The sequence below is a fragment of the Bombus impatiens genome, unplaced genomic scaffold (genome assembly GCF_000188095.3).
Source record: "Bombus impatiens unplaced genomic scaffold, BIMP_2.2 scf_1364, whole genome shotgun sequence".
Lineage (NCBI taxonomy): Eukaryota > Metazoa > Arthropoda > Insecta > Hymenoptera > Apidae > Bombus > Bombus impatiens.
This window is the reverse complement of record NT_177783.1, coordinates 6,013-33,180: the sequence shown is the minus strand read 5'-3', so window position 1 is coordinate 33,180 and position 27,168 is coordinate 6,013. Positions and strand designations below refer to the sequence as shown.

Here is a 27,168-nt window from a genome sequence, read left to right as displayed (position 1 = left end):
GCTAAGTTGGTACGACTTCTAGCGACGCTCTTTTGTCTTAGAAGTCGACCACGTGTTAATTGACCAAGTGTATCCTGTGAGTTAAGACGTGTTGTACGAGGCGGAGAAATATATAGAGAAAATCGAATCTGTGTGAATCGATTAATTATCAACCCCAAACCTACATCAATTAACAGGTATGTCACCAACGAACTAATACATGACGATCTCAAGATACCAATAGTCAAAGAGGAAATAGAAAAATATAGCGACAGATATAGCAAAAGAGTCAACAAACACCGAAACCCCTAATCACTAGACTACTTGATACGTCGGATCAGATCCGCAGGCTGAAGAGACACTACCCGCTAGACCTAAACGCTAGATTCAATTAGTTATTTAAATTAAGTAATATTTACTTATTTATAATACTTACTTATAAATTATACTTATCTATAATAAGTATTAACTTATTATAAATAATTAGCCATGTCACTGCGCCACGCCAGAAAAAATTACTGAAAATTCTCAATGCGAGAATCGATTGTAAATTTTAATAAATAAAAAAAGAAAAAGAAAGAAAGAAATTCAAGTGTCCTTCGACATTTGTGCGTGTTTGATGAATGGGTATATGGATGTCGCTGGCGTGCTGTATGTAACATAGCGTTGATACGCTTCTTATTCTCTTCCCTTATTTATGGTTTTCCATTATTCTATTCGGTTAGGCATGCATATTCTCGGAAGTCGGCCCTTGTGCGTGTTTGTAACGAATAGTTAATGTAATCGACGTGCGCGTTTCCAAGCTTTAACAATGATTTTCATAACTAATATCAGATAGTAAAAATAATATTGAAAAGGAAATAGAAAAAAATTGTAATCAAAATATTCCCAAAGTTACAATAGAAAAAAATGTTCTCTTATATTTTTCAACAAAAGTTAAATCTAATACAAGATTTCATTTAAAATTAATAAAATTTCAAATTAGCATCAAAATGAAAAAATTAATTCAGAGATCAAACATTAAAATAACAATTTTTTAAACTAATTATCTTTATTTACTTATACTTACTAGCTTTAATACTACCATGAGAAGCTTTTAATAGAGATCAAAAAATTCAATATGAAATACAAATTTTAAATATAAGTTAATGTCTTCTTTTAATTTCTTCTTTGTTAAATTTTGTATTATTAATTTTTTATTAATGTATTAACCCTTTGCACTCCTATGTCGAGTGTGACTCAACATCAGTTTTTATTTCAGGAGCTACTTTGTTGAGTCCCACTCGACATTCTTTCAGTTCCAACTTTTTTTTGTGAAATGTGTGAAAGAAAACAAGGATTGCATCCTGGGAATTGTTTCAAGATATATCATACACCTAAAAATTACAAAATACAACAATAGTGTGAACAAAACTGGTATTTAAGTGAATTTGTTTCTTCCTTTATTTATTTAAATTGCCTTATTTTTTAGTTATAGTAAATTTCAAATAAAACACTTAAAAGCGTTAGGAGCTGCTGATAACAAAATTGAAATAAAATTTGGAGTGCAAAGGGTTAAACATATTTTCTAATATAATAAAGATATCATGCCTTTATTCTTAAAAAAAGTCGTATCATAACTTTCTTGTAACTAGTGTTACAGTAATACAATGATATTATTAATAAGATCTTAATGTAAAAAAAATTATGTAATACTATCATATTGTAGAGTAAAATACCTAAGATAAAAGATACAAAATAAATATTTAATATTATACAACACTTCTCACTTCATCTAAGTAATTATGATACACAAGAAAACAATAAATATAACTAGTTAATATAAATACGGTATAAATTCGTTTTACATGTATTGTATTCACTATTGCATATTCTAACTCACTGCATTATAATTTTTTTATCGTGTCAGTATTTTTTAATTTCGCAGGAAATCTATGGTGAAGTACATACATACATATGTATATATATATATATATATATATATATATTACATAGAATATTAACTAGGTTATGTTTAGATCACCACATGGTTTATACCTAAAATAGGCTGTGGTTAGTTGTGCTAAATGATTTCATATTATTTAAATCTACATAACAAAATCCGACACAATCATGTCCTACAATTCTTCTACTGAAACAAATTGTGCTTGTAGTAAAGATATTAAAAAAGATGAGGAATCTAATTTTGATTTGGTTTTAAAAGAAAAGTGGATGGAAGCCCAGAAAAATGGAGTGTTTCGTTATATATTAAACATTCAAGATTCGAAAATATTGGAAGGCAAATATTACTTTTTAGTCCAGGTAATGTTATTAAATAATTAATTATAATAAATATTTGTTTAATTTATTTTCAAATATTTTTTAATTGTTACAATTTTGTAATAGTAATTTACAGGATAAAATATTTTACATGTTTTTATTGTTCACTTGTCATATGTGTAAATGTATACTTTAATTTTACCATCTCTTGCATAAATATTCATGATAATTTTCTAGTTCAAATTTTAATAATTACAAATATGTTTTGCGTATTAATGTCATTAATACAAAAGTACATGTAAATCTTGTTACATATGCTTATCTCTTTGTTTTAATACTCTCAAGTACAGTTTGTAGATAACTTATAAAATAAAAATAAGCAAATAAAACAAAAATATTTACAAAATCAGTGATAATTTACAAAAATAAAAATGAAATAAATATTATGTAACTGTAATTATATCTAATAATATAATATAGATAATATTGTTTATTCTAGGAATATTTATAAGAGTAAAATTATATAAATTAATTTCATAGTGCAAAATCATATATAAAATAACAGTTAAAGAAGTAGCAATAAATATATATTTGTTATTATATTGCCAATACAATATCAGGATTGTTTATTTATTAATCAATGTATTATACTTTTAGGAATATATATCTATTGATGAACTAAAATTATTTAATGTTTTATGATTTATAATTATGAGAATCATAATGTCTCTCGCCTCTATTGTATTTCAAAGAACTTATAATCCTTTAACACATTGGCATCAGAGCATTTAGAAACTAATATATATATCATTTAGATTCTAGCAAAGGAATTCAAATGACATAAATGTGAGTCACGGTGCTAATGTGTTAAGTTACTCTAGTATGACTTAGTTAATATAACTGTAACACAATGAAAGGAAAAAAATAATTCTATTGATTCATATATATGTAAATTCATCAACAAATAACATGGGAACTGCAAGACATTTGTATTACTGATTTAGTTAAAATTCTGCATATGGGAAGATCCTCACTCTGCAAAAGTATTCCATTATAAGAGCAAAGGTCAAATATACAAGATATATACAATATATATAATCAAAGATATATACAATCATAAATATAACATTGTCTTTTTCTGCATAGTAAATAAATTTGCAATACTGTAGTATTCAGTACTTTAATGCCCATAGGGTGCATTGTTAGAAAATTTAATATTTGAAAAAAATCATATTGCACGTCATGGTACATTCATTGGAGTATACAATTGCTGATTAACCAGTTAGCTGTTGCGCCTTCTTTGAAAACTTTGAAAATTGTATACCTAAAATGTGTCACAAAAAGTAAGCGATGAAGTATAATGGCCAAATACAGAGTATGTGTGGCTGTTATAATATAGAATTAAGTTATAATGAAATGACTGTTTTATTTTTTAATTTTATTGCTGACATGAATTGTTATAACATGAAATATTGCCTTTTTTTGACATGATGAGTATATCCGTCATAAATAGCTAACTGGTTAAACATGCATCGCTGCTATAAATGTCGCCTATTATTGAATTGTTGTGACTAGCATCTCGTTAACATCTTTTTGCAAAAAAGATTAACATGTGTGCATTGCCAGAGTGTTAGTTGGCAAAATGAGTTGGTATTGATTTAGACAATAATGTGGTTACCTATGGCATGCCGAACCTACACAGTTTTGTATATCTTCTCAGCATCGGACATTTATGGTGGTTGAGACTTTGTTAGAAGACTTCTGTACTCATAAGCTTGTACCTGTACCTGTACCTGTATCTGTTTGCCAATAATATATTTTATCTCCCAATGGGATGTTGCACCTTCATTTGTATATTTAGTCATTAACCAGATCTTGGAATACTTGTGCCTTGTGAATATGACTTCCAGTAATTTAATCCATAAAAATTGTGGTTAAAAATTTGCAAAATATTTAAACATCATAAGGAATTGAAAATTAGTAAAATGGCAGCTTTTATCTAAAGCTACTTTTATCTAAAAGGTATAGCGAGTAAACGGGGTCAAAAGAGTCCTCCAACCAAATTTATGTAATGATGTGCCATATGATAGTACCAGAAAAACATCTCATATCAAATTTCAACTTTTTTCTCATCTAAAAAATAATTGATCTTATATTGAGCTCGAATTCACTCAACTACTTTGTAAGTCACATTATTGAACGATACTTCAAATTAACACAAATTCTAAAATTTCATACTATATTTATTATATATAGAAGGTATTAAAATATCCAAAACATAAAAGCTACTTTTTTGCGTGAAATTTTCGAGGAAATCGATTTTTGACACATTCACCACTGGAATATCTTATTAAAAAGCCTAAAAATCTATAAATTTATAAATTCTATAGTTCTATATATATTAGGTTATTCGAAAAGTTTCTTTCGTTTCATAAGGTCATAATACATGAACAACAATTTCTGTTTTATATTATTTTATTGAATTAGGTATGACACATTCCATTATATTTCTATTATTATGTTCGTGCATAATTCAATAAAATAATATAAAACAAAAAACATTGTGCATCTATTATTGCCTTATAAAACGAATGAAACTTTTCGGACAACCTAATATATATATGTAACTGTATGAATAGAATAGATCACGAGAGAAGAAATGTAATTTAGGACTTAGAAAATCGATTTTCCAGGTAAAATTTGTAGTGGATTTGTTATTAACTGTTCTTGTACTGAATTTAATTATTCTCAAAATAAACTGGATTTTCCAGAATCGATCGTCCGATTTATTCTAAGCATTTACATTGTTACATATATATATAATCTGTAATTCTATAAATTTGTCATCTTTTACGAAAAGAAAATTGTCAAAAAGTAATGTTTGTAATATGCCACAATTTTCTACAGAAATTTTTTGTATGACGTTTCTCTTTGTTAACCTATTGGATAGTTCATCACCAGAGAAATGCGGTTTGGGAATCTCCTTAACCATGTAAATAAACCTCTTTGAATTATAAATACAATGAAATTCATCTGTTATTTAGAGAGATATACATACTTCCAGAAACTGCTAAGCCAGTAAATTGTTTAAGGTGTTATATACAAGGTGTTAAAAAAATTAGACAATATTTTATGTAAATCTAGACATTAAATCCAAAAATCAAAAAACAGATTCACAAAAGAAAAAATACATTATAAGGAGAAGATGAAGATAAATAGTACTTTATATAAGATTAATTCTTATATGTACTGATATTTTCTATTCATTAGACACAGGCATTAAATGTTTAAAATATTTAATGATTCAAATTTTTATAAAGGTTTTATATGGACAATCCAATTATATATTGTCCTCTGACAAAACATATACAAACTTGTTTTAATCATATAAAAATTTTCTTTATTACTAATAATCTTATAATAAATAATATTTATTTTTCTTAATATTTAATACTGACAATTTTTATTAATTTTAGCTAAATATTGATCGCGGTTATAAAAGAAGATCTCCAGAAAATATTATTTCGATGAACCAACCTTTCAATGAGAAAGACTTTAACTTTACAAAACTTGTGTCAAAAGAACAAATAATGAATTTAAATAATACAGACAAAGATGATATAATTGCAATTAATGCTAGTCCGATTGAATACTGTCATTCTCTGCTGTTGCCACAAAGATGTAAACAATTACCTCAACTTGTAACAAAGCATAGCTTATTGAAAGCTATTGAGTTGTTTTCCTTGAGTTTGTCTTCGTAAGTATATTCCACCTTTGAAGCAAAAGTACAGAAATTAAATCTTTAATTAATTTATAAATACATATGTTGATTGTTAAAAAGTGCAATGTCAAAGGAAAGTTAATAAAACATACACAGTACTCTCATAAATTTCATTTTTCTTAATAATATTTATTAAGCATTATTCAGTTAATAAAATAAGATTATTGTAGTAATGCTTTATGAATAAAGAAGTAATTATTTTATGATTCCATTTTATTTTTGAAACTCTAATTGTTATAACATAAAACTTAATCAGTGATGCAATTCCAATTTAATAGGAAAAATAAAAATTTTGAAATTTTGGCATGATTTATTAACATTTTCTGACATTTAAAAATATTTACATTATAACTATTTACAATATCACATTGTTGTTTATAGTTTGTAAGTATTTTCAATTAACCTTATTGTATCATTAAGCCCTTAACCTGCAACGTCGTGTTAGAGACGTGGTACGTCCTACGGGCCAAACATAAGCAACACGTGCACTTTGTACGTGAAACTTTGTACATTCGTTGGGATACATGCGACAAACACTTTTTTTTCTTGTCCGCATTCGGAAGTGCAGTATATTTTCTTGAAAAATATTAGAAAGGTACCCCTAAAAATAAGTTCAAAAAGAATGTTAAGCGTTGTCGAGGACATTGAAAGTTCTGCTAACATCGCAAAAAGTGATTTGATAAATATTTTAAATAGTGATAGTGACAGTAGTGATATTTCACTTTCTGTACGAGAACGTTGTAAGCGACTGGTTATCGAAGATGATATCGACGACGAAGACCACAGTAATCATTAACAACCAGAGCTATGGATTTGGGAAGAAGAAACTAATGAACCAAAAATTATGAAACTATACAGAGATTTCTGGTATAAAAGTAGGAACTTTGAGTTAGTTAGGTGAAAACAAAAAAGAAGTAGATGTTTTTAATGTAATATTTGATAACATATTTTGGGAAAATATTGTTATGGAAATGAATCGATATGCAAATCAAATAATGATCAATGAAAATAAAAGACTAAGACTAGATGAAACTTGGTTTCCTATAAACTGTGGTGAAATCAAAATATATTTTTCACTATGTATAATAATGGGTGAAGTTAAGAAACCAACAATATAAATAAATTGATCTAAGAGAGCAGTTATAGAAACTCCAATTTTCAGGAAAACGATGTCATTCAAAAGATTTCTGCAAATAACTAGATATTTGCATTTTGCAGATAACAATTCGGTTAACAATACAGATAAATTATGTAAAATAAAATAAATAAATTTTAAATAAAATAAATTTTTTGAATCAAAGATTTAAAGAAGTATATACAATGCAAGAGGACATTGCTACCGATGAATCATTGATGAATTATAAGGGACACTTATCCTACAAACAATTTAATCCATTGGAAGGGACAAGATTCGGTATAAAATTTTATAAATTATGTGAGTCAAAATCGGGTTATTGCTATGATTTTAAAATATACATTGATAATGATAAAATAAATTCTAGTGACAGTGCATCCAAAAGTGTTATCAAAGAACTATCACAGTCAATATTACATAAAGGATTGTTTAAATCTTTAATTAACAGTAAAACTAATGTTGTTGGAATAGTGCGCACCAACAGAAATAATATGCCAAAATATTTTTCTAAAGTAAAATTAAAAAAGGGTGAATATAGAATGAGGAACTGCAATGGAATACTGGCATTGAAATGGGAAGATAAACGAGACGTTTATATTTTTTCTTTAAAACACAAAACAGCAGAAATGATTGAACCAGACAAAAGTCGATTCAATTGTACTTTGAAACCAAAATGTGTCATTGAGCATAATAAAGGAATGATTGGAATTGATCGGCAAGACCAAATGTTAGCATGCTTCCCTGTGATGAGGAAATGTATGAAAGGATACCACCAAAAATTTTTCTTTTACCTCTTTGATATTGCTTTGTTCAACTCGTACATTTTATTCAACAAAATAAATACTGGGAATATTATTATGCTGAATATAGAATTGAAATAGGCGAATCATTACTAAAAAATATACTGTTAACAGAGTATAAACGAAGAGGACGATTACCGAAGGGAGATTTACCAAAGAGACTGTACGCGAAATATTTGAGTTATTTTCCAAAGCATATAGATCCAACAATATCGAAATCACGGCCAGCAAGAGCCTGTAAAATTTACACAAAACATAAAAAACGTAGCGAAGCAACGTGGGAGGGCAAAATATGCAAAGTTCCATTACATGTACCAATATGCTTCGAAATATACCACACGATTGAAGGTTATTAAATTTTTGTAAATTTTATCAAGACATTAATTATTTAAAATATGTGTTTATTTAGAAATTGCAATAAAAATTTTATTGAAATAATATTTATTATTCACTTCAAGATAATAATTTCTTTTTATTTATTTATTTATTATTGCTTAGTTTATGCCTTTCGGCTTTGGACGAGCTTTCGGTTTTACATCTCGTTTACATATTACGCTTCTTATATATCTACCTCCCCTCTTATCCACTCTATTATATTGCACTCCCTCAATTATTCTGTCTCTAAAATTATGGCAACTTTTGGGCTTTTGCCTCCTTGCTATGCTTACTTATTGTCGTTCCTCCCTGTCTTGTATTGCCCTTCTCTTTTCTATTATTGTTTTCAGTTCTGTTAGTCCTTCTCTAGTCTCGTTTAGTATTTTTGCTGTGTCCTTTGGTCTTCCCGTTGGTTTGCATTCTTCTATTACATGTCTCAGGTCTTCTTCTTTCCTTTTACATAGCCTGCATCTTTTTTCTCCCTCTTCTTTCCAGTATTCTCTTGCTTTGGTCTCGTTTCCACATCTGAATCTTGCTAATATTTTTCTGTCCTTCCACTTCATCCTCCCTTTTATGTATTTCGATTCGCTTATCCTTTTCCCCCTCTCTTTTGCTTCTCTTTTTCTCCTTTCTTCTATAATTTGATCTACTGTCATCCTTTCTTGCTCTTCTCTTGCTTCCATCTGTGTCCCTCCATTTCTCACCTCTTCTAGCCCTTTCTTTCTCTTTCTTGCTCTCTTCCCTTCTTGGCCATTTCCCCAGTTTCTCTCTCTTTCCTTTATGTACTCCTTTACTCCTTTTTTGACTCTATGGCTTTCCCTTCATACCTTACTGCTCTTCTTAATGCCTTTTCTTTAATTTCTGTTAGCTTGCATTCTTCTAGCAATATATAATTCGGTGTTGTCATATCTAACCTAAGATCCATTTCACATATCTTCTTTGTATTCTATCCAGCCTTTCTTCCATGTTCCAGCCCCTTACCTCTGCTCCAAACAGCGCCACGCTCTCTATCAGTGCTCCAAACATCTTCATTCTCCTCTTGTAGTCCTGTTTGAAAATTCTTTCTCCCACGCTCCATGTTTTCTTCATTGTTATTGTTGTTCTCTTTTTCCTGTTTTGTATGTGTTTCTCATCACTGCCGTTTTTCTGTAGTATGTACCCCAGGTATCTTATCTCGTCCACTTCTTCTAATTCTCGCTCTCCTCATTTCCATTTTTTTGTCTTCTCTTGTTCTTTCTTTTCTCTAAAACTACTATCTTAGTCTTTTCCTTTGCTCAGCTTCAATTCGGTTTCCTTTAAAAATTTTTCGAATCTCTTTAGCATTTCCTTCAGCTCCTCTTCTCTATCCGCCATCAGCACAATATCATTTGCATATGTCAATGCCCATACTTTCCTTTCTCCTACCACAATGCTCCTGATTTGTCCTTTCCTTTATTCTTCTTTCAGCCCCACCACGTAGATGTTGAATAACGTCGGGCTCAACGTGCATCCTTGTCTGACTTCCCTCAGTGTCCAAAATTCTTTTGCGTTGTTACCCTTGATTCTCACCACATTCTGTTTCTGCGTACAACTATTTTATCCTTCGAATTAGTTTTTCGTTAATCCCCATTTTTCTCATTTTCTCCTCCAATTTCTCTCTGTTTAACCAGTCGAACGCCGCTTTTAAGTCCGCAAAGCAGGTATATAGTGTCCCTTTTTCTCTATTCAACTGTTTGTCTATGATATGGTTAATCACAAATACCGCGTCGGTCACTCCTCTTCCTTTTCTAAATCCGAATTGACTCTCTTCTAGTTTGGTTTCAATCTCTGCCTTCAGCCGTTCGTCCAGTATCTGTGCGTAAATCTTGTATGCTGTGTCCATTAATGTTACTCCTCTGTAACTTTTCACTACTCTCTTGTCCCCCTTCTTGTATATCGGACATATTACTCCTTTTTTTCCAATCTTCTGGTATCGCCTCCCCATTCCATATTTTCCTTAACAAATCTCATAACGCTTCCCCTACTTCTTTCGGTGCATACTTCAATACTTCATTTTCTAACCCGTCTTCCCCCATTGCTTTCTTCTCCTTCAAGTTCCTTAGTTGGTAGATCACCTCTTCCTTCTCTATATTATCTTGTCTCTCCTCCATTATTTTCTCTTCTGCTCGATGCTTCTCCGTTTTTCTGCCCTCTTTGTGCTCTGTTCCTTCTAAACTTTCCATGAAGTGATTTTTCCACCCTTCTTCGCTTATTTCTTCATCTATACTCTCTCTTCTTCTTCTATATTTATTTATGTATTCCACGCTTTTTGTTCTGTTTTGATCTTCTTGATTTTCTCCATTTCTTCTTCTTCGTGTCTTTTCTTTCTTTGTTTGCACCACTGTTTGAATGCCTTTTTTCCCTCTATGAGCGCTTCTCTACTGCATTTTCCTTTCATAAACTTTCTCACTCTCCTTCTCATCTCTCTTTTCCTCTCTTTCCACTTCTTGTCGTATCACACTTTCTCTCCCATGCCCCATTTCCTCATCTTCACTTTCTTCTTTGGCATTGCTTCGTTTATCTTCTTTTTGATTTCTGTCCACATTTCGTCTACTGTTCTTCCATTGTAGGTCCAGTCTTTACGTTCCTCCAAATATTTTTCCACACTTCCGTTTGTCCATTCTCTTTTCTCCTTCTCTTCTTCTTTCTTTTCCTCATTTTTTTGTAATTCCGGCCCCCTATTTCTATTTCTAACGGCATGTGGTTCTGTTCTTTCAACGACTCTGTTCTTTTTCCTACTTCATGTCAATTATTTCTTCTGTCGCCTCCTGATTGCCAATCGCATAGTCTATTACTGAGTTTCCTCTCTCCCCAATATAGGTCCACTCCTCTCCTTCTTTATCTCTGCCATTGATTATCGTCCAGCCTCTCTCTTCCAGATACTTTAGCAGTGTTCTTCCTTCCATGTTTACTGTCTTGTCTTTTGTCTCCCTCTTTTCCCGTTCTTGCGTTCCAGTCTCCGCTGATGATCATCACTTCCTCTTCTCTTCCGTCTACTCTTTCCTCTATTTTTTCTATGTCCCTTTTGTATCTTGATTATAAACCATCATTATTCTATATGTCTTGTCATTGTATATTATTTTTCTTTCAACTATATTATCACTTATTTCTTTATATTCTATTTCTCTTAGTTCTTTATTTATACCTGTTATTATCCCCCCCCCTTTGCACTTCCTTTTTTCCTTACTCTCATTGCTGTCCTGCATTTCCAGTCGAATTCTTTGGGCAGTCTATATTTTAATTTTTCCCCATTTGCCTTCCTTTATCCATGTTTCCGTGAGTCCGATCACATCGAATGTCTTCAGATATTCCCACACCTCCCTGTTCTTGCTTATTAGCCCTGATACATTCCAGAAGTACGTTTTCGTCCCCTTTGTAACCCCCCCTTTTCCCCCTTTTTTCATTTTTCTCCCCCTCTCTATCTTTCTTCTTCCAGCTTCTCTTCATTTTCGTTCCATCTGTACCATTTGTTTTCTATTTTTAGTTTCTTGTATCCTATCTTTATATATTCGCCCTTTTTCCTTCTTTCTCTGGCTACCCTTCTTATGTGTAACTGTACCTCCCTTCCTTTTCTCGTCAGATCGTCGTCTATGTATACACCCTTTTCCAATTTGCTTTTCTCCTTCGTTATCCGTATCTTTTCCTCCATCGATTTCATCGTCGCCACTATTATTGTGTTCTTGCCCCCCCCTTTATCATATGTGCTCTTTCTATTTCTTGTATCCTATCTTTATATATTCGCCCTTTTTCCTTCTTTCTCTGGCTACCCTTCTTATGTGTAACTGTACCTCCCTTCCTTTTCTCGTCAGATCGTCGTCTATGTATACACCCTTTTCCAATTTGCTTTTCTCCTTCGTTATCCGTATCTTTTCCTCCATCGATTTCATCGTCGCCACTATTATTGTGTTCTTGCCTCCCCCCTTTATCATATGTGCTCTTTCTACTTCTGCCCTTATCTTCATTTTTTCGTTTATGAACTCCTTTACTGTCTTTTCATTGCTTCCTTCGTTCCAGTCCTTTAATTACTATATTCCTTCTTCTTCTTCTTCTCTCTCTCTCTCTCTCTGCTCTGTCTTTCTCCTCCTCGATTCTTCTAATTCTGCCCAATGGTTCCTTCTTTTCCCTTTCCCACTCTTCTCTCTCACTTCTTTCCTCTTCCTCTTTCATTTCCCTCTTCATCTCCTCCACTTTTTTTCGAATATCCCTTTTATTTCTTTTATCATTGCCTTAAATCCTCTTTCCATTTTCTCTGCTTTTTCCATCATGACTTCCATTCCTTTCTCTCTGGCTGGTGTCTCTTTTTCTGTCGAGCTGTATTTGTCCAGTGTATTTTTGAAGACTGCCATATTTCCCATTTTCCTTGGTCTTCCCTTTTTTATCGCCATCTGCCGTTTCCCTACCTTACTTTGTTTTGCCGCGCTTCTGACCTCCTAACCTCTTCTTTTCTAGTTTTTTTTATTTGTAACTCTCTCTGATTCTTGTCTTTTTTTCGCTTTTCTTTTGCTTTCTCCTCGTATGCTCACTCTTTATTTTCCCTTCTTCATGCCAGTTTGTGCGTCCTTTTCCTTTTTCCTTTCACACTTCACTTTTTCCGCAGAGGTCTCCGTCCGCGTGTTACCCTCGCTCCGAATCGAACCGAAAGTCCCATAAATCTTTCTTATTCAATGATCAATTGGTAGTAGCTATTTATCAAACATCTTGCAACATAAAGTTAGTTGTGGCACATGAGTCAGAGGACAATTCATATCATGTTGTTGTTTCGGATTATCAAGATCGTTAGGACACAAGTAATGTAAGAACAAATAGACTCCGGGAAAAACAATGTTACCACTACGCATAACCGTCGAACAAAGACGATTTAATCTTCCGTCTCTCCCCCCCCCCCCCCCCCCCCCCCATCGACCAGTATAAATAAACCGACGCAACCAAAAAGAGTTTAGTATCTACGAGTATTACGAGCATCTTTCTGTATGTAACGAGCGATCCAAGTGTTATTACGAGTTATCTACCAAGTTACGCGACGAGCAGTTATCGAGTGTTTATCCGCGATTTTATTTTGCGATTTATACTTTGTGCTAACGACTCAGCGAATATAGGCTGTTCATTAATTTATTATTTTAAATAAATTCGACGGTTACGACAACAAACGATAACCTCCAATAAATCTCACGGTCAAACATCCATATATACCTGTCCTCTACAGTTGTACCTTACTGATCAGAAGAATGGTGCGATTTACACAACTTTGAACGCTCAGCCAGACCGTGAAATGGCTCGACTGCTGTTGGTTACAGCACGCGATGTTGGAACTTAAATCGTAAGGCAATGGATTAACTATCTTGGATTTGTGCAACATGCAACAATAAATGTCTTAACTGTTTGAGTCTCAGGTGTCGAAAAATCGCGAACAGCGTGCTAACGCTTGTCTTAATCGATTGCGAAGAGAAACAAGCGGCGCAATAGCACTCGTCATATTTGTTATTTTTATGATATAGTTTGTAAATATTTCAAGTTTTGTTCAATAAAAATTATTGAGAAGGTAACAATGAAATACAGAATACAGTTCAAATGTACTGGGACCTTTCGACACAAAATCTAAACAGCGCGATCGCGCTGCTTGGCACTCAAACGGTTAAGTTTGTGATTTTATTGTTCAATGGAATCCAATTGTGAAATTCTGATCAAAGAAATAATACTACATATTTCAAAATCTAATCCATATTATATTTATACTTATAATAAAATAATATTTTTAATCTACTATTTTAAATAACCAAGAGCTTAAATATACTTGAGTTTTCGATATAAGATCTACAGAGAATAAAAAGAATAATTGGAGTAAATAAATAACTAAAGCTTAACAATTTGATAATATGTTGTTTGCAGATATATCAGGGTGGCTTTTAACAGTCTTTGTGCTTTTGCATCTGTGAACCATCTTCATTGGCATTTATACTACTTGAGATGGAGGATGTTACTGGAATATATTGTAATTACATTTTTATTCTGTTATTCCTTATATATATATATATATATATATATATCTTACTAGTCCAGTCGAGTTACATTGAATTAAATTAAATCCATTTCATTAAAAAAATTCTAATTATTGTTCTATCGCTTAATGTGGTCCTATTGACAATTGAGAATGAGAATCTGTTCAAGGTAAGAGATTATTTTCAATAATACATAATCAGAAGTGGTATATAATTGTAAAAATCAGTCTCTTCTCTTACTTAGTTGCTTATATCTGGAGATTGAGCGGAGATAGAGGAAAATATTACGAATGAATGTTGTAGGTGATTGAATAAGCTATAAAATGAGTTGTGTTTTGTTAAGATAATACCACCAACTGAACTGCAATTTGGATTAAAAAATTATCATTATCACACAAGAATATCTGTGTGAAAAATTAATAACTTACTGTATTAACAAATTATAACATGTGTTACAAAGTTTTATTCTTTTTAAAAAAACAAATGAAAACTTTAAAATTCATAATTTTGTAATAAATTTATTTTCAGGGTGAAAAGGAGGTGTTCAAGTATACTTATACTTAATTATAATTATATATATTATATAGTTGATTGAATGTTGAATGAGAGGGCCATTCTTTATTGATATTCTTGGTGTTTTTATATATATAGTGTATTGGGTAGTTGCTATGTCAAGGAATCAATCGATTGGAATAGGGCAGTCATCACGATAATCATGAGATTCAGGCTATTATTATAAACTATAGGTACTTAATAAGAATGTTATGTTGCTATGATAGAGGGGACACATGGTAATCTGTTACTTCCAATTGTATTGATTTCTTTGTGACTTAAACATTCATAAACAATTGAAACATTTAATAAGATTCACAATAGGGAAATTTTATTTCGATTCCTTAGTACTTGCCTTATAAATAAATGGGATAACTCTAGAAATAACTAGAAATAACTACTTAACTTAAAATATCATAAATCAACAATTTCACATATCGTTTTTTTTATTTTTTTTATAACTCGTGAAACCAATTTTATTTACTAAATATTGTAATAATGATAATAATGCACACGGTGAGCAAACCAAATTGTACAGTTGTATGTACAAAGAAAATTTAAAAGAAAAGTTTTTAATATTTATATGAACAAAATGATGAGTAGCTTTTGCATAAATCATTATTCGCTGTCATAAACAATAAGAAACATGAAAAATAAACATAATAAATAAACATATTATCGTGGTTAGAGGAAATGTAAGAAATTTTTTGACAATACAGTAGGACTACGTTTGTCCAAACGACTCGAGGAACAAGATCATTTGGATAATAAAAGTTCACTCGCTACCTCCAGCAGCTACTCTTATTATAGTAGGATAGTGAATACCGGAAGGTAGTGACTCTTCCTCTTCACATGATTACTTATCCCTTGAAAACTATTTAACTCTTATTACTATTTATTTGTATAATGGCTGCATGACATTCGTTTTGTATCAGTTACTACAAAATAAATGTATAAATAAAATTTCAAATAAATGAAGAGGGTAATGAAGTCGATTTATAATGCTCAGGTCTGCTACGATATCTTAGCTTGATGCTTTTTCTCGGAGTGAAGTTTTGGCTTGACTTTCAACAAGCTCTTATCGAATTTTTAATAGAACACTGCGCTATACATAAGAAATAAAATTATTTATATAAATTATAATAAATGCTATGAATATGAAGCTAATGCAGAACAAGTGGTGAAAACAATAAATTATAATTTAATAAATTTATACGCTTGTGGTTTCCCTCCATGTCAAGTTCAATTGAAGCAGCAAATTTGAAATCTGCAGTATATATCTAACGTTTGGAGTAATACTCATTAAAAATATCCTCACACAAACCAGATCAGGAACTAAAATATATACGCAAAAGCATACAAAATTGGCTAAAAACTCTAACATTTCCAGTTTTGGATTGTTCTGCACAAAACTTCGACCCACAGAAAATCTATGGGAATTATTAAAAAGACGAATGTGTGAATCGTATGTTGCACCGCTATCATCGCTCGCTCATCGAATTGCATAATAGAATTAATAGAAGCAACGCGAACGAAAATGAGGAAGAACAAGAGGACTAAAGTTGTAGGATGCAGAATACTGGGAAACGAAAAAGGCACTGACAATATGTCTTGGAAAGACCAAAAAAGTAAAACAAGTATGACATAAGAAGAATATAAAACTATAAAGAGCGGAAAAAGAAGAGTATAAAATATTATGTAAAGAAAAAGAAGAACAAAAAATATACGAAAAGATGGAAGAGGTAAGGAGTTGTAAAACGAAGGCAGAAATATGGGCATATGTTAATGGGAAGAGAAAGAAGAAAAGCAAGACAATTGCTCATATAAAGATGGAAGAGTGGAAATAACATTTCAATGACCTATTACAAGATAAACAAGGGATATGCAGGAGAAGTAGAAGAAAGGGAAATAGAGGATTAAATAGGAAGAATAAACAAGAGAAAAGCAGTAAGCAGAGACAAGATACAAAATAAAGTATGAATATATGGTGCAGGAGAAGCCAGAAGGAAACTAAAGGAAATAGTAAGAAGAATCTGGAATGAAGAAGACCTCTCGACAGATAGGAGAAAGGGAGAAATAACAACCATAAATAAAAATGGTAGTAAACATGAAGTAGACAACTACAGAGGGCTATTACCATTGAACACTGCATATAAGGTTTACGCAATGATGTTAAAAGAACAACCAATGAAAAAAGCAGAGAGGAAGAAAATACTCTCAGAAACACAACCAAGATTCAGAATAGGTCGATGCACGATAGATAACATATGTATATATTAGAATGTATATGTAAATTCTATAGAATTCAAATTACTCGCCTTGTTACGATCGTTCGCGGAGAGACGCGGTCGCGAGGAAAACGCGTCAGCGAGAGGCGTAAATTCTCGCTACGATTCGGTTAATCGACGCCGCGAAGTAGTCGTTCCCCTGTTTCGGTTAAGATAACAGAGCTGGTTGAATGAATATGATACAGTATAGTAAGTTATATTTCACCGTTTATTTCAACAACTTATAACGAAGGCAGTTACGCTGGTGCGTATGTACGAGATGAGTGAGTGACTCTGGTGCGTATGTACGAGATGAATGAGTGACTGATCTACGGGTGTGTATACCCGGTCGAAGGATGTTGACCGTCCGAAGGATGTAAAATCAGTGATGTTCGGAGACGATGCTATGGCGAAGGAAAGCTAAGGATGGATGCGTCTAGCGCACGGGACCATCGGATTTGTTGATGACGATTTTAGCTAAGAGAGTGAGGGAAATAGGCTTCGTTGTTAATTGGTTAAACGAAGGGTCTTAACCGCCCTCGAGAGAAAGTGGTTCGTGGGAGGAAAGTTGCATCATGCGTGAGAAAAACTAACTTTCCCTTGTCAAGCCGTGGTAGACAATGGTCTTTAGAAATGCTTCGGAAACAGACGTTTGTTTGGTTTGAAGGACCTCGACTAGGAAATTCCTGAGATTTATGGAAGGTACTTGAGACTATTGAGGGTACGCAGTGAGTATCCGAAGACATCTGGTTGCCATCTTGCTCGCGGTGTGTGGCCTGGGCTAGGTAGAGTGTTACGCGACGTAACACGCCTACTGACATTTTTACTTTTGCTTTGTTTTATTGGCAGTCATTCTGATGAATAGATTAGATCAGGAGAGAAGAATGGTAATTTAGGACTTGGGAAATCGATTATTGATTTTCCAGTATCGATCGTCTGATTTACTCTAAGGATTTACGTTATTACAAATCGATTTTCTCTACGTCATGCCGTTGAAGATTATTCTCCGTATCACCATAAACGAAAACACAAAAGGTGGAAGAATAGAATGTGTAGAATCTATAAGAAAACCAAAAGATGAAGTGAATTATGTTTTTCCGCTGGAATATCAATCAAGAAGTTATCATCCCGGATTATTCAGTTCATCAATTGTTAAGAACGCCTCAAAAAGTCTAACCAAGGTAGGTCAATATAGAAATATATCACACTTACGATGGATGATGAGACTGCGGCATCATACATCTATACGAACTTAAACTTTGTGTTTCAAAATACTTACTTAGAAGAATCAGAAATCATCTCTAAAAAGGAAAATAAAGACTGAAAGTAAGTCTAGTTTTGATATGGAAAGACTTTTGGAAATTCTTCAAAAAAAAAAAAGGTGTTTATGACGCTGGAGCCAATGCAAGTTCTATTAACCAAAAGATTATTTATCAAATAAAAGCAGATCTAACCGAACATAAAAGTGTTTTCAAAACTATCAGTGGCAATGACTTCACGAGTGTCCGGGTGAAACCTTTAATGAAGATAAATAAAAGATAGATAAATAATAGAAGAAATAATGGATGTTTTCGTGGTACGCAACGATAAGTTCACATACCACCTTGTCCTAGGGTTGGACGCCATAAAAAGTTCAAATTAATACAAGATAAGAATTTCAGAATTGCTCAAAAAGTTAAAAAAAATTGTTATAAAAGAAGATCACGAAAATCACGAAGAAGAAGAAATAATATCCGAGAAAAAAGAAGAAAGAAAGAATGATCAGATGAGAAGAGAGATAAACTTCACTGAATACATGGAGAATGATCAATTTGTTGACAACCTTGAACATTTAAACAGTCCAGAGAAAAAAGAAGTGCTTTGTCTTATAGAGAAATATAGAGAAATACATTCAGCCAGCATATCAGGCATATAGAGCTATTAATGAGGGCTATTAAGAAATAAGGCTTTCACTTGAAACTGGTCAAATATAATTTTGCAAAAAGTTCAGTGAAATATATTAGCCATTGAGAAAGACGGTGTGCGACCAGGAAAAGATAACCTCAGAGCAATACGCGAATTTGAACGTCCAAAGAACAAAAGAAATGTAAGACAATTGATAGGAAAATTTAATTTTTATTATAAGTACGTAGAAGATGGTTATAAACTCTTGGAACCACTTCATTACTTACTGAGGAAAAATGTGGAATTTTGCTGGACTGAGAAATATGGGAAGTCAATCCAAAAGATTAAGAAATATTTCTGTCCTAATCTAATCTAATCCTGCCCTAATCTAATCATTCATTTATACAGATGCAAGTGGGGACCCCGGTTTAGGAGCTGTTTTGAAGCAACCCCGAAAGAACGGAATACAACAGCCTATTGCTTACTTCTCAAGAAAACTGAAACTGACAGAATCGAAGAAGAAAGCGATTCATCTCGAATGTCTTGTTATTAAAGAAGCGATTCTGTATTGGCAACATTGGTTAATCGGCAGAAACTTTACCGTTTTGTCATTTTCATTGATTATTTTTCAAGGGCTGTTCTCATGCCCATGTCAAAAACGTAGCGCTCAGGCGATATCATCAAACTCATAAATTCGACGGGAGTAACTGATTCCATAAAAATTATTCTCGCAGATCGATATCCGGCAATGGCATCCGTAGGAGATTCAAGATTTAGAAGTTTGTAACCCTCTTGCAATGTCACGAGGCAAGGAGTAACATATTTTACTACATGATAGAATACGGAAACAATAGGAATAAATATTTGCGGATTATTGCCAAATCCTAGTGGAGAGTACTGCAAGATGTATTAATGCTATTTTACAAGCAAATGAGTTATAGTCGAAATGCTAATAAATATATTGAAACTGAAACATTACATTGTTGAAAACGAAGTGTTAAACTGAGTCAATCAATTCTTTTTGTTACAAATAAATGAAAACGTTCATATTACCAAAAAATTTCTTACGCATCCTCTAAGCATGATAATTGTATATGTTATGTTCATTTTCATATTCGTTACTGTTTATGATAATAAATGGTTATTTACACAAAAGCGGGAAGTATGGATTCACTTGAGCTGTGACTCAGTTTAGTTCTTTAGTGCATGTTATACTTACTGTATTTTCGATCAATCGCGGGGAGACGCAATCGCGAGGAACCACGTCAACGGGAGTCGTAAATTCTCGTTACGATTATAATAATCGACACCACGAGTTGATCGATTCTCTGATTTCCGTTAAGATAATAAGAGTGGTTGAGAGGGTATAACACTGTAATTCACAGAGTTATAAATTTATATTTTAACACTTAAGTTACACCGTTGCTTATGATATATATCGTCGACTATGATTTAGCGTATAGAGACGCGGTACAATGGCACACTATTCGTTGGTGATAGAGCAAGACTCGCTTATAATATATATCGTCGACAATGAGTTAGCGTATAGAGACGCGATACACTAGCACAATATTCGTTGAGGATAGAGCAAGCAATAAGGGAAAAGACAGAGCTGAACTAACCCGTTACTGACATGTTGACTTTTCTAGCGTTGAAGAATGTTGAGGTTATTCGGTGTGTAAACAGAGAAAACACGTGGATAAATTGTAAGGCAGAAAATATATTTAAATAGAAGTGTAATTATAAGTAAGAATACAATTTGAGCTGGTCCAGATCCGCACGCTAGCTGTGTTACCCAATAACTGAAAACCCCGAAGCCAACGTCGCCTGTCTACTGTTTACGGTCTGATTTCGTCGCAGTCTTTTGTCTACGCGCTGTCGATGGCTTCAGTGCTTGAGAAAACTAAAAAGACCAGATGTAGAGTTTTCTTATAAGTGGTGACCACTTCAGCAAAGAAGAAATAACGTACAGTGACGATGCTGTGCCGGAAGAAAGCTAGCGATGGGTGTGTCTAGCGCACGGGACCATCGGATGTGCTCATGACATTTTTGGTTAGAAAAGTGAGGGCAGGGAGAGCGAGCGATGGGTGTGTCTAGCGCACGGAACCATCGGATTTGTTCATGACATTTCTGGTCAGGAAAGTGAGGGCAGTATACATTGCTTCTGATTGGATAAACGAAGGTTGGTGGACTAGGAAGGATCTTAGCCGCCCTCCGTAGGAAGTTGCTAGTGGGAAGCATCGTACGTGAGAAAAACTAACTTTCCCGTGTCAAGCCGTAGTAGACAATACTCTTTAGAAAAACGATATTTGTGCGGTCTGAAGGACCTTAGCTAGCGAATTCCTAAGATTTACGATGGGTCCTTAAGACTATTGAGTGTATGCAGTAAGGATGCGCGGACATCTGGTTCCCGTCTGGCCCGCGGTGTGTGGCCTGGTCTAGGTAGAGTGTCGCCCGACGTAACACTTACCGTATAGCGCAAAATTGGTTTCGGAAATTCAAAAAATGCAAAAAATGCCATTCTTGTTAACTAATTACCGAAGAATCGATATAAAATTTCTCTGTTCTGGAATTATTCCACATGATTTAAAAAATAAAACGTTCCTCTAGGACCAATTGGCTCTAAGATAAATCTAAGAAAGAATCAACAATACTAAACTATTAAGCAGTAAAAGATGCAACATGTGCCATTTTAAAGTTTATTACTTGTATTATATGTGGATTGTTTTTCGTACTGATTGGATAAAAGAACGTTTGCAGAGTTGTTCGGAGTATACAGTCCGAGGACTTCAGCGTCGCGGGTGTCACATAGAAGACACAGAAAATATTCGTATTCGAACTTTTTGCAAGTAAGGTAAAAAATTCGGACTTTAGATATGATAGTAAAATCGGTAGTGATGCAGTTGACTCTAGATCGTTTTTTCTGTTTTCTTCGTTGTTTGTTTTACTCGAGGTGGGACCTTTCCTTGGTTGGTGAATAGAAAATTTTGGGAGCAGCAAATCTCGGCTGCGTGTCCGATTCGTTAATACTTGAAACATTTATTTTCATGCGGTCACCTGATGGTTGGTTAGATGACTGAGTAAAAGTTCGTGGTCGTGAATCGGTAGTATTTCGTTTCGATACTGGCGTAGTGCTGTCAGATTAGCTCTTTGGGAGGTTGGTAACACGGTTTACTTCTCGTAACCATTGTCCTCTGTCGACTAGTAGTCGTTGGGCGAGGTTCAGGTTCCCCGGATCGCTGGCTATTACCATCTGTGCTATTTCGTATCGTAAATTGAGCAAATATGACTTAGGTGTTTCGCATTCTTCAATATCCATAGCTACGCGTCGTTCAGTTGGCGTGTGGTTTTCGTTTTGAACTGCTTAATTTAATTCATTGAGCTGTTGTCGGAACCTGGAGTTGAAAGATTATACGCTTTCTGCTGCTCCTTGTTTAAAATTTTTCAATTTGTCCCAGCAATTACTAATAGCGGTTAGTGCTGATACGTGTTGTCTTAAACATGATTATAAGTCTTCAAGCGAGTTGATCTTTAGATATCGTATGTTTCTTTTCCCGTCGTCGGGTATGCTTTCGATGAGTATAAGGTGTAACAATAGTTCTCCGTCACTTGCCTTGCACACTTTGTCATGGCTCTCACTTTGCCGATTGATAGGACAAAGTTTTCCACAATTACGTCGTCTCAACCCCGTAGTGTCTCAGCAATACGTATGGCCTTTTCTGCTTGGACGCCTTGTTCTTCGTCGCAGTCGTTTCTTGGTCTGATTGTGACGTGACTAGCTTTACTTCGTAATCTTTGTAAAGCGTCTGATCCGTCAGTTTCGTCATCTGTTACGTTATCGATAGCAGTTTCTAAATGGGTGGTCATCTGTGACTGGTCGATTCCGGTGTCGTATTTCAGATCCATGGTTTTTGCAAGATTACTATTTCTAAAGCTTCTAAACTCGTGAGTTAGGCTTTTAAATTGTTCAATCAAAGTAGCAATCAGTTCGCGTTGCTTTTCGGTACTCTTGTTAGTTGGATTTATGTTGAGAGGTATGATACTTGCAGCAGAAGAAGAATCACTACCTTCAGAACGTATTTCGGCTCTACTGTTTCCATAGTGTGCCAAAACCAATTTTGACCATTCTTTTGACCAATTAGGTGTCCATGATCCTTCGCTGTAGAATCCGTGAAGTTCCCGTTGAAGTCTCCTCTTGTTATTGCACGTTGTCTTGACAGCTATAATATTTAGGAGGATGTATTTTTTAAAATTACTTAAAACGAAATTGATGTAATATCCGTTTCCCTTTCAAACGTTTTTTAAATACCAAAGATCGGAATCAAATCTTTTGTGTCTTTTTTCATTTAGCGATATTGTTAAAATTATTTTTATTGTTGCAAAATCATGTTATCTTGATTAATAAATTGTTTCTATATAAGATATTGATCGTTAAACTTTGAAGTAAATTGAACTAAATAAGAACATGATCTCAACATAACATATGAATAAGAATAAAATAAATAATAAGATGTAAGAAAAATAATAATTTTTACATATGCTGTAAGCTCAGTTCCAAGATATGAGCCAATGCGTCTGCGGTTGGGCATGGCACCTTCTGCACGTTACATCCATATTTTTCTTTGCCCGTGTCAAGGTGGTTTTGGTGCCAAAGGTGTTCGTACGGAATCGCAAGGCATCGATGAAGCGGAATGGTTTTAATAGTCAATCACACATTGCCAAGTTTTTCTTTAGCGAAGTCAGCTACTCCTTGATCCTGACTTCTTAGTTCGGCCCATTGTTTAATGTGTTCGCCTTTAAATCTTTTACTGGCCTTCTCAATGTCCTCGGAGGTGGCCGGCCAATTAATCCTCAGGGAGGCTCTCCAGGTATCTGTGGAGCTCGTCCACTTGACACTGTGCTTCCCTCTCATCTTCACCAAGCAAGACGATATCATCAGTAACGGCCAGCACAGGAATCTCATGTCTTTCATTTATATTTATGCCACCGGTCTTCATATTGATTATTTCTATCAGCGGCTCAAGGCACAGATTAAATAGCAGCGGTGATAACGGATAACCCTGCTTAACCCCCCTGAGGATTTTAACCTCGACCCCTATATTATCCTTCGTTTTAGTAATCATTTTACAATTTTGATACATTTCAATAATTATGTCATTTATAGGGGTCGGTACGCCCTTTCTCTCCAGGCAAGGTCTGATTGCCGAACGGGGTATGGTGTCGAAGGCTTTCGAGATGTCCACAATAGTGAACACCCCGTCTCGATGTCTTTTACAATGATCTAAAGCTGCGTTCATTAATTCTATATTTATTTTGCACCCGCTTTCTGATGTAAACCCCTTCTGCCTTATATCCTGGGTGATATCACTTCTGAGCCGTCCGTCGAAGTTCGACGAGAACATTCGACTTAAAACTAAGCCAATTGTAATTGGTCGCTAATTTTCAACATCTTTATTGGACTTCGGAATTAATGTAGTCCTATTCTCCTTCCACGAGGTCGGAAAGTAGGAACTATACCATAGCATGTTGAAAAATTTGTCGAGTATAATGGGCAGGCCAGGTATTAATAGATTTTCTTTCAATAGCCCATCTGGTCCTGCCACAGACTTCTTCCTTATATTCTTTATTTTGTCCTCGACTTCCCCGACGGTAGTAGTCACCTAGCGGCAATTCTGGGGCACTATTTTCTAATATTATTGGATTTATGGGGCCAGTTCTCGCCATAGATCATGTAGGGGTGTGATTTGGGTAGGCGCTCCAAAGGTGCTCCTGCGCCACGAGCAACCATAATTCTTGATCTCTTAATCAACCAGGTTGATTTTGAGTATCACTGGTATCAATACTGATGTTAGCATGTGCGACCTTAAGAGAGTCATAGTTACTCCCGCCACGGAGTTGGCCCCGCAACTCTTAACACGTTCGTCGCCCAGCGTGATTCGGTTATGTTTCCTGCGGGGCCCAAATCCGACCGCCGATACGCAGAACGTAAATAGAGCGATAAGCGGGAATTCACTGTTTATCGCCTTCGATTCATTGTAAAGAAAAGATTATTTAGTTCTGAAATGGAAAAAGTGATAAGCTTTCCAGCTAGAGTATTCCGAGGGATCTCATGGCAGACATCTCAAATCTTTCATTTATATACATGGAGCATACTTGTCATATAAACATCATTGTTATCGATGATCTCGTCTTATAAAAGTTCTAGAACAGATTCTTCATGTGCCTTTGCTGCACTTACTTGTTGAATATATAGTACATTGGTATTGTACGTGCGAGAGTGAGGAAACGTAGAGTGAACACACACGTGTATGTATCCTCTCCCTAGTATGTATCTCTCCTAGTGTAGGAGCGTCAAATGATAGCGAGAACCGTTGGGCAAGAGCGATGGGCTTTTGTAAGTGCTATATACCTCCTGCGAGAACGATATATTAAAAAGAGCAACACGCAAAGAGTAGAGAAAAAGTGTTCAAGGCTAGATCCAAATATGATACAATGCTGAAAAACTAAAATTAATACATGGTTAATGGTTCTGTTGATTTTGCTGGTTGGTTTGTTTGGGGGATTTAATCAGTGAATGAATTTCATTAAGTGAAGAAAAGTTCGAGCCATTTATGGAAAAGATCACGACACCAAAGGTTAAGTAAGAAAACAATAGGAAGATTTCGAACAAGTAGAATAAACAAAAAAATGTTGTACGATGTTTCTGAAGCTTAAAAAATGTGATACTGTCGTAATTAGAGAAAAGACTAATACAGATAATGCAGATTGGGATAAAAACGACTTGAAGTCTTACAGCGCAATCTTAAATAAGCAGCTAGAATTTATTAGTGAGAAACAAACGGCATATGGAATAATGAAAAAGTTAGACAAGATGTATTTGAAGGAATCTATAGCACTACAAATTGTGTGCAGAAATAGAGTGGAAAAATAAGGCTTGATAAGCTAGTAAATGTATGAAAAATGCGGGTGCACAAGTAGAAAGAAAAGGAAAACTGATTTACATGCATTTTCCCCGAAGCATATAACTATATAAGAGATCTGGTAAATGTCTTGAAGAAAGAAGATCAAACAGTAGCGTATGTGAAAAATAAAATCGAAATAGCTGAAATGGAAAATAAATCTGATCATGGAGAAAGAAGAACTAACGCATTTGCTGCAAAAAAAGGAAGATGCTTCAAATGTAGGAAAGCAGAGCATTTTGTGAGAGTGTCAAAGTGGCGTCCAAGCGGGAGACAATAACGGTTATTGGCGCGGATCAACACGGGCTCGTGGTAGAGGAAGGGAAAACAGAGGCTATACGAGCAGGAGACGCGAAAACTCCCATCGTCAACAAGTAGCCGGCACGAGCGAGCAGAGCAACTCAGGGGTAGACGCATGAATAGTGTCACAGGCTCATGATATGGTAATGGGATGATCCTGTGTCCTAAATGTCCTACAGAACCACGGCCATAGAGGCAGCGACCATCTGGTGTGCCAGGCGCAGAGGACAATGGTAGGATAGGCACTTCTGATCTGCACCCGGCGGCAGCCCTTCCACAGAGCTCAGGACCTTATGATATAAACCTACCCAGAATCCGCATTCCACACATTCTAAAATCCGAATTTTTTATCTTACTTACGAAATGTTCGAACTACGACGCGAGATCACCGGTGACCTGTTAATTTCGTGATTTCTTGTGTTTCCTACGTGACAAAATTGGCAATCCCTGCCAGGGTTCACTCAACTCATCAAGAAGAAACTTCAACGGCAACTTCACGGATTCCACAGCAAAGGACCACAGTCACCTCCTTGGTCAAAAGAAGGATCAACAAAGAACAATGGCAAATTGGTTTTGGCACACTATGGAAACAGTAGAGCCGAAATACGTTCTGAAGGTAGTGATTCTTCTTCTGCTGCAGGTGTCATACCTCTCAACATAAATCCAACTAACAAGAGTACCGAAAAGCAACGCGAACTGATTGCTACTTTGATTGAACAATTTAAAAGCCTAACTCACGAGTTTAGAAGCTTTAGAAATAGTACCGATGAAAACATTAAAAGTATAAAACAATTTAAGGAAACTAGCGATAGAAATCGCGCTAAAGAAATAGTAATCTTGCAAAAACCATGGATCTGAAATAC

General features: G+C 34.3%; 1 protein-coding gene and 1 pseudogene across 10 annotated transcripts; one reads left to right on the top strand and one right to left on the bottom strand.

Moving 5' to 3' along the window:
• The first annotated feature begins 569 nt into the window (after window positions 1-569).
• Window positions 570-19,679, top strand: LOC100741522 (GDP-D-glucose phosphorylase 1). 10 transcript variants are annotated; one of them, XM_033323960.1, is made up of 6 exons: window positions 1,497-1,727; window positions 2,001-2,031; window positions 2,133-2,280; window positions 5,715-5,995; window positions 14,234-14,336; window positions 16,286-16,567. In XM_033323960.1, the coding sequence occupies exons 3-6, from the start codon at window positions 2,191-2,193 to the stop codon at window positions 16,355-16,357; spliced, it is 546 nt and encodes a 181-aa protein (XP_033179851.1). In that variant the 5' UTR covers window positions 1,497-1,727; window positions 2,001-2,031; window positions 2,133-2,190; the 3' UTR covers window positions 16,358-16,567. The 10 variants fall into 10 exon arrangements, 8 of the variants coding, with proteins under 8 accessions (XP_033179852.1, XP_033179854.1, XP_033179851.1 ...); XR_001102709.3 differs by lacking the exon at window positions 16,286-16,567 and adding exons at window positions 19,287-19,369; window positions 19,455-19,679 and having other exon boundaries at window positions 1,503-1,727; window positions 2,001-2,280; XM_033323961.1 differs by lacking the exons at window positions 1,497-1,727; window positions 2,001-2,031 and adding an exon at window positions 570-1,119.
• LOC117152391 lies at window positions 9,011-11,031 on the bottom strand (annotated as a pseudogene).
• Window positions 19,680-27,168: the final 7,489 nt, after the last annotated feature.

What these genes read in the sequence shown, in the direction of transcription:
- LOC100741522 (XM_012392358.3), top strand. Translation starts at nt 2,092, where the DNA reads ATGTCCTACAATTCTTCTACTGAAACAAATTGTGCTTGTAGTAAAGAT. An exon ending in AATATTACTTTTTAGTCCAG is followed by an intron (nt 2,281 to 5,714) that starts GTAATGTTATTA and finishes TATTAATTTTAG; the next exon opens with CTAAATATTGATCGCGGTTA. An exon ending in GGATGTTACTGGAATATATT is followed by an intron (nt 14,337 to 16,285) that starts GTAATTACATTT and finishes TAACATTTCCAG; the next exon opens with TTTTGGATTGTTCTGCACAA.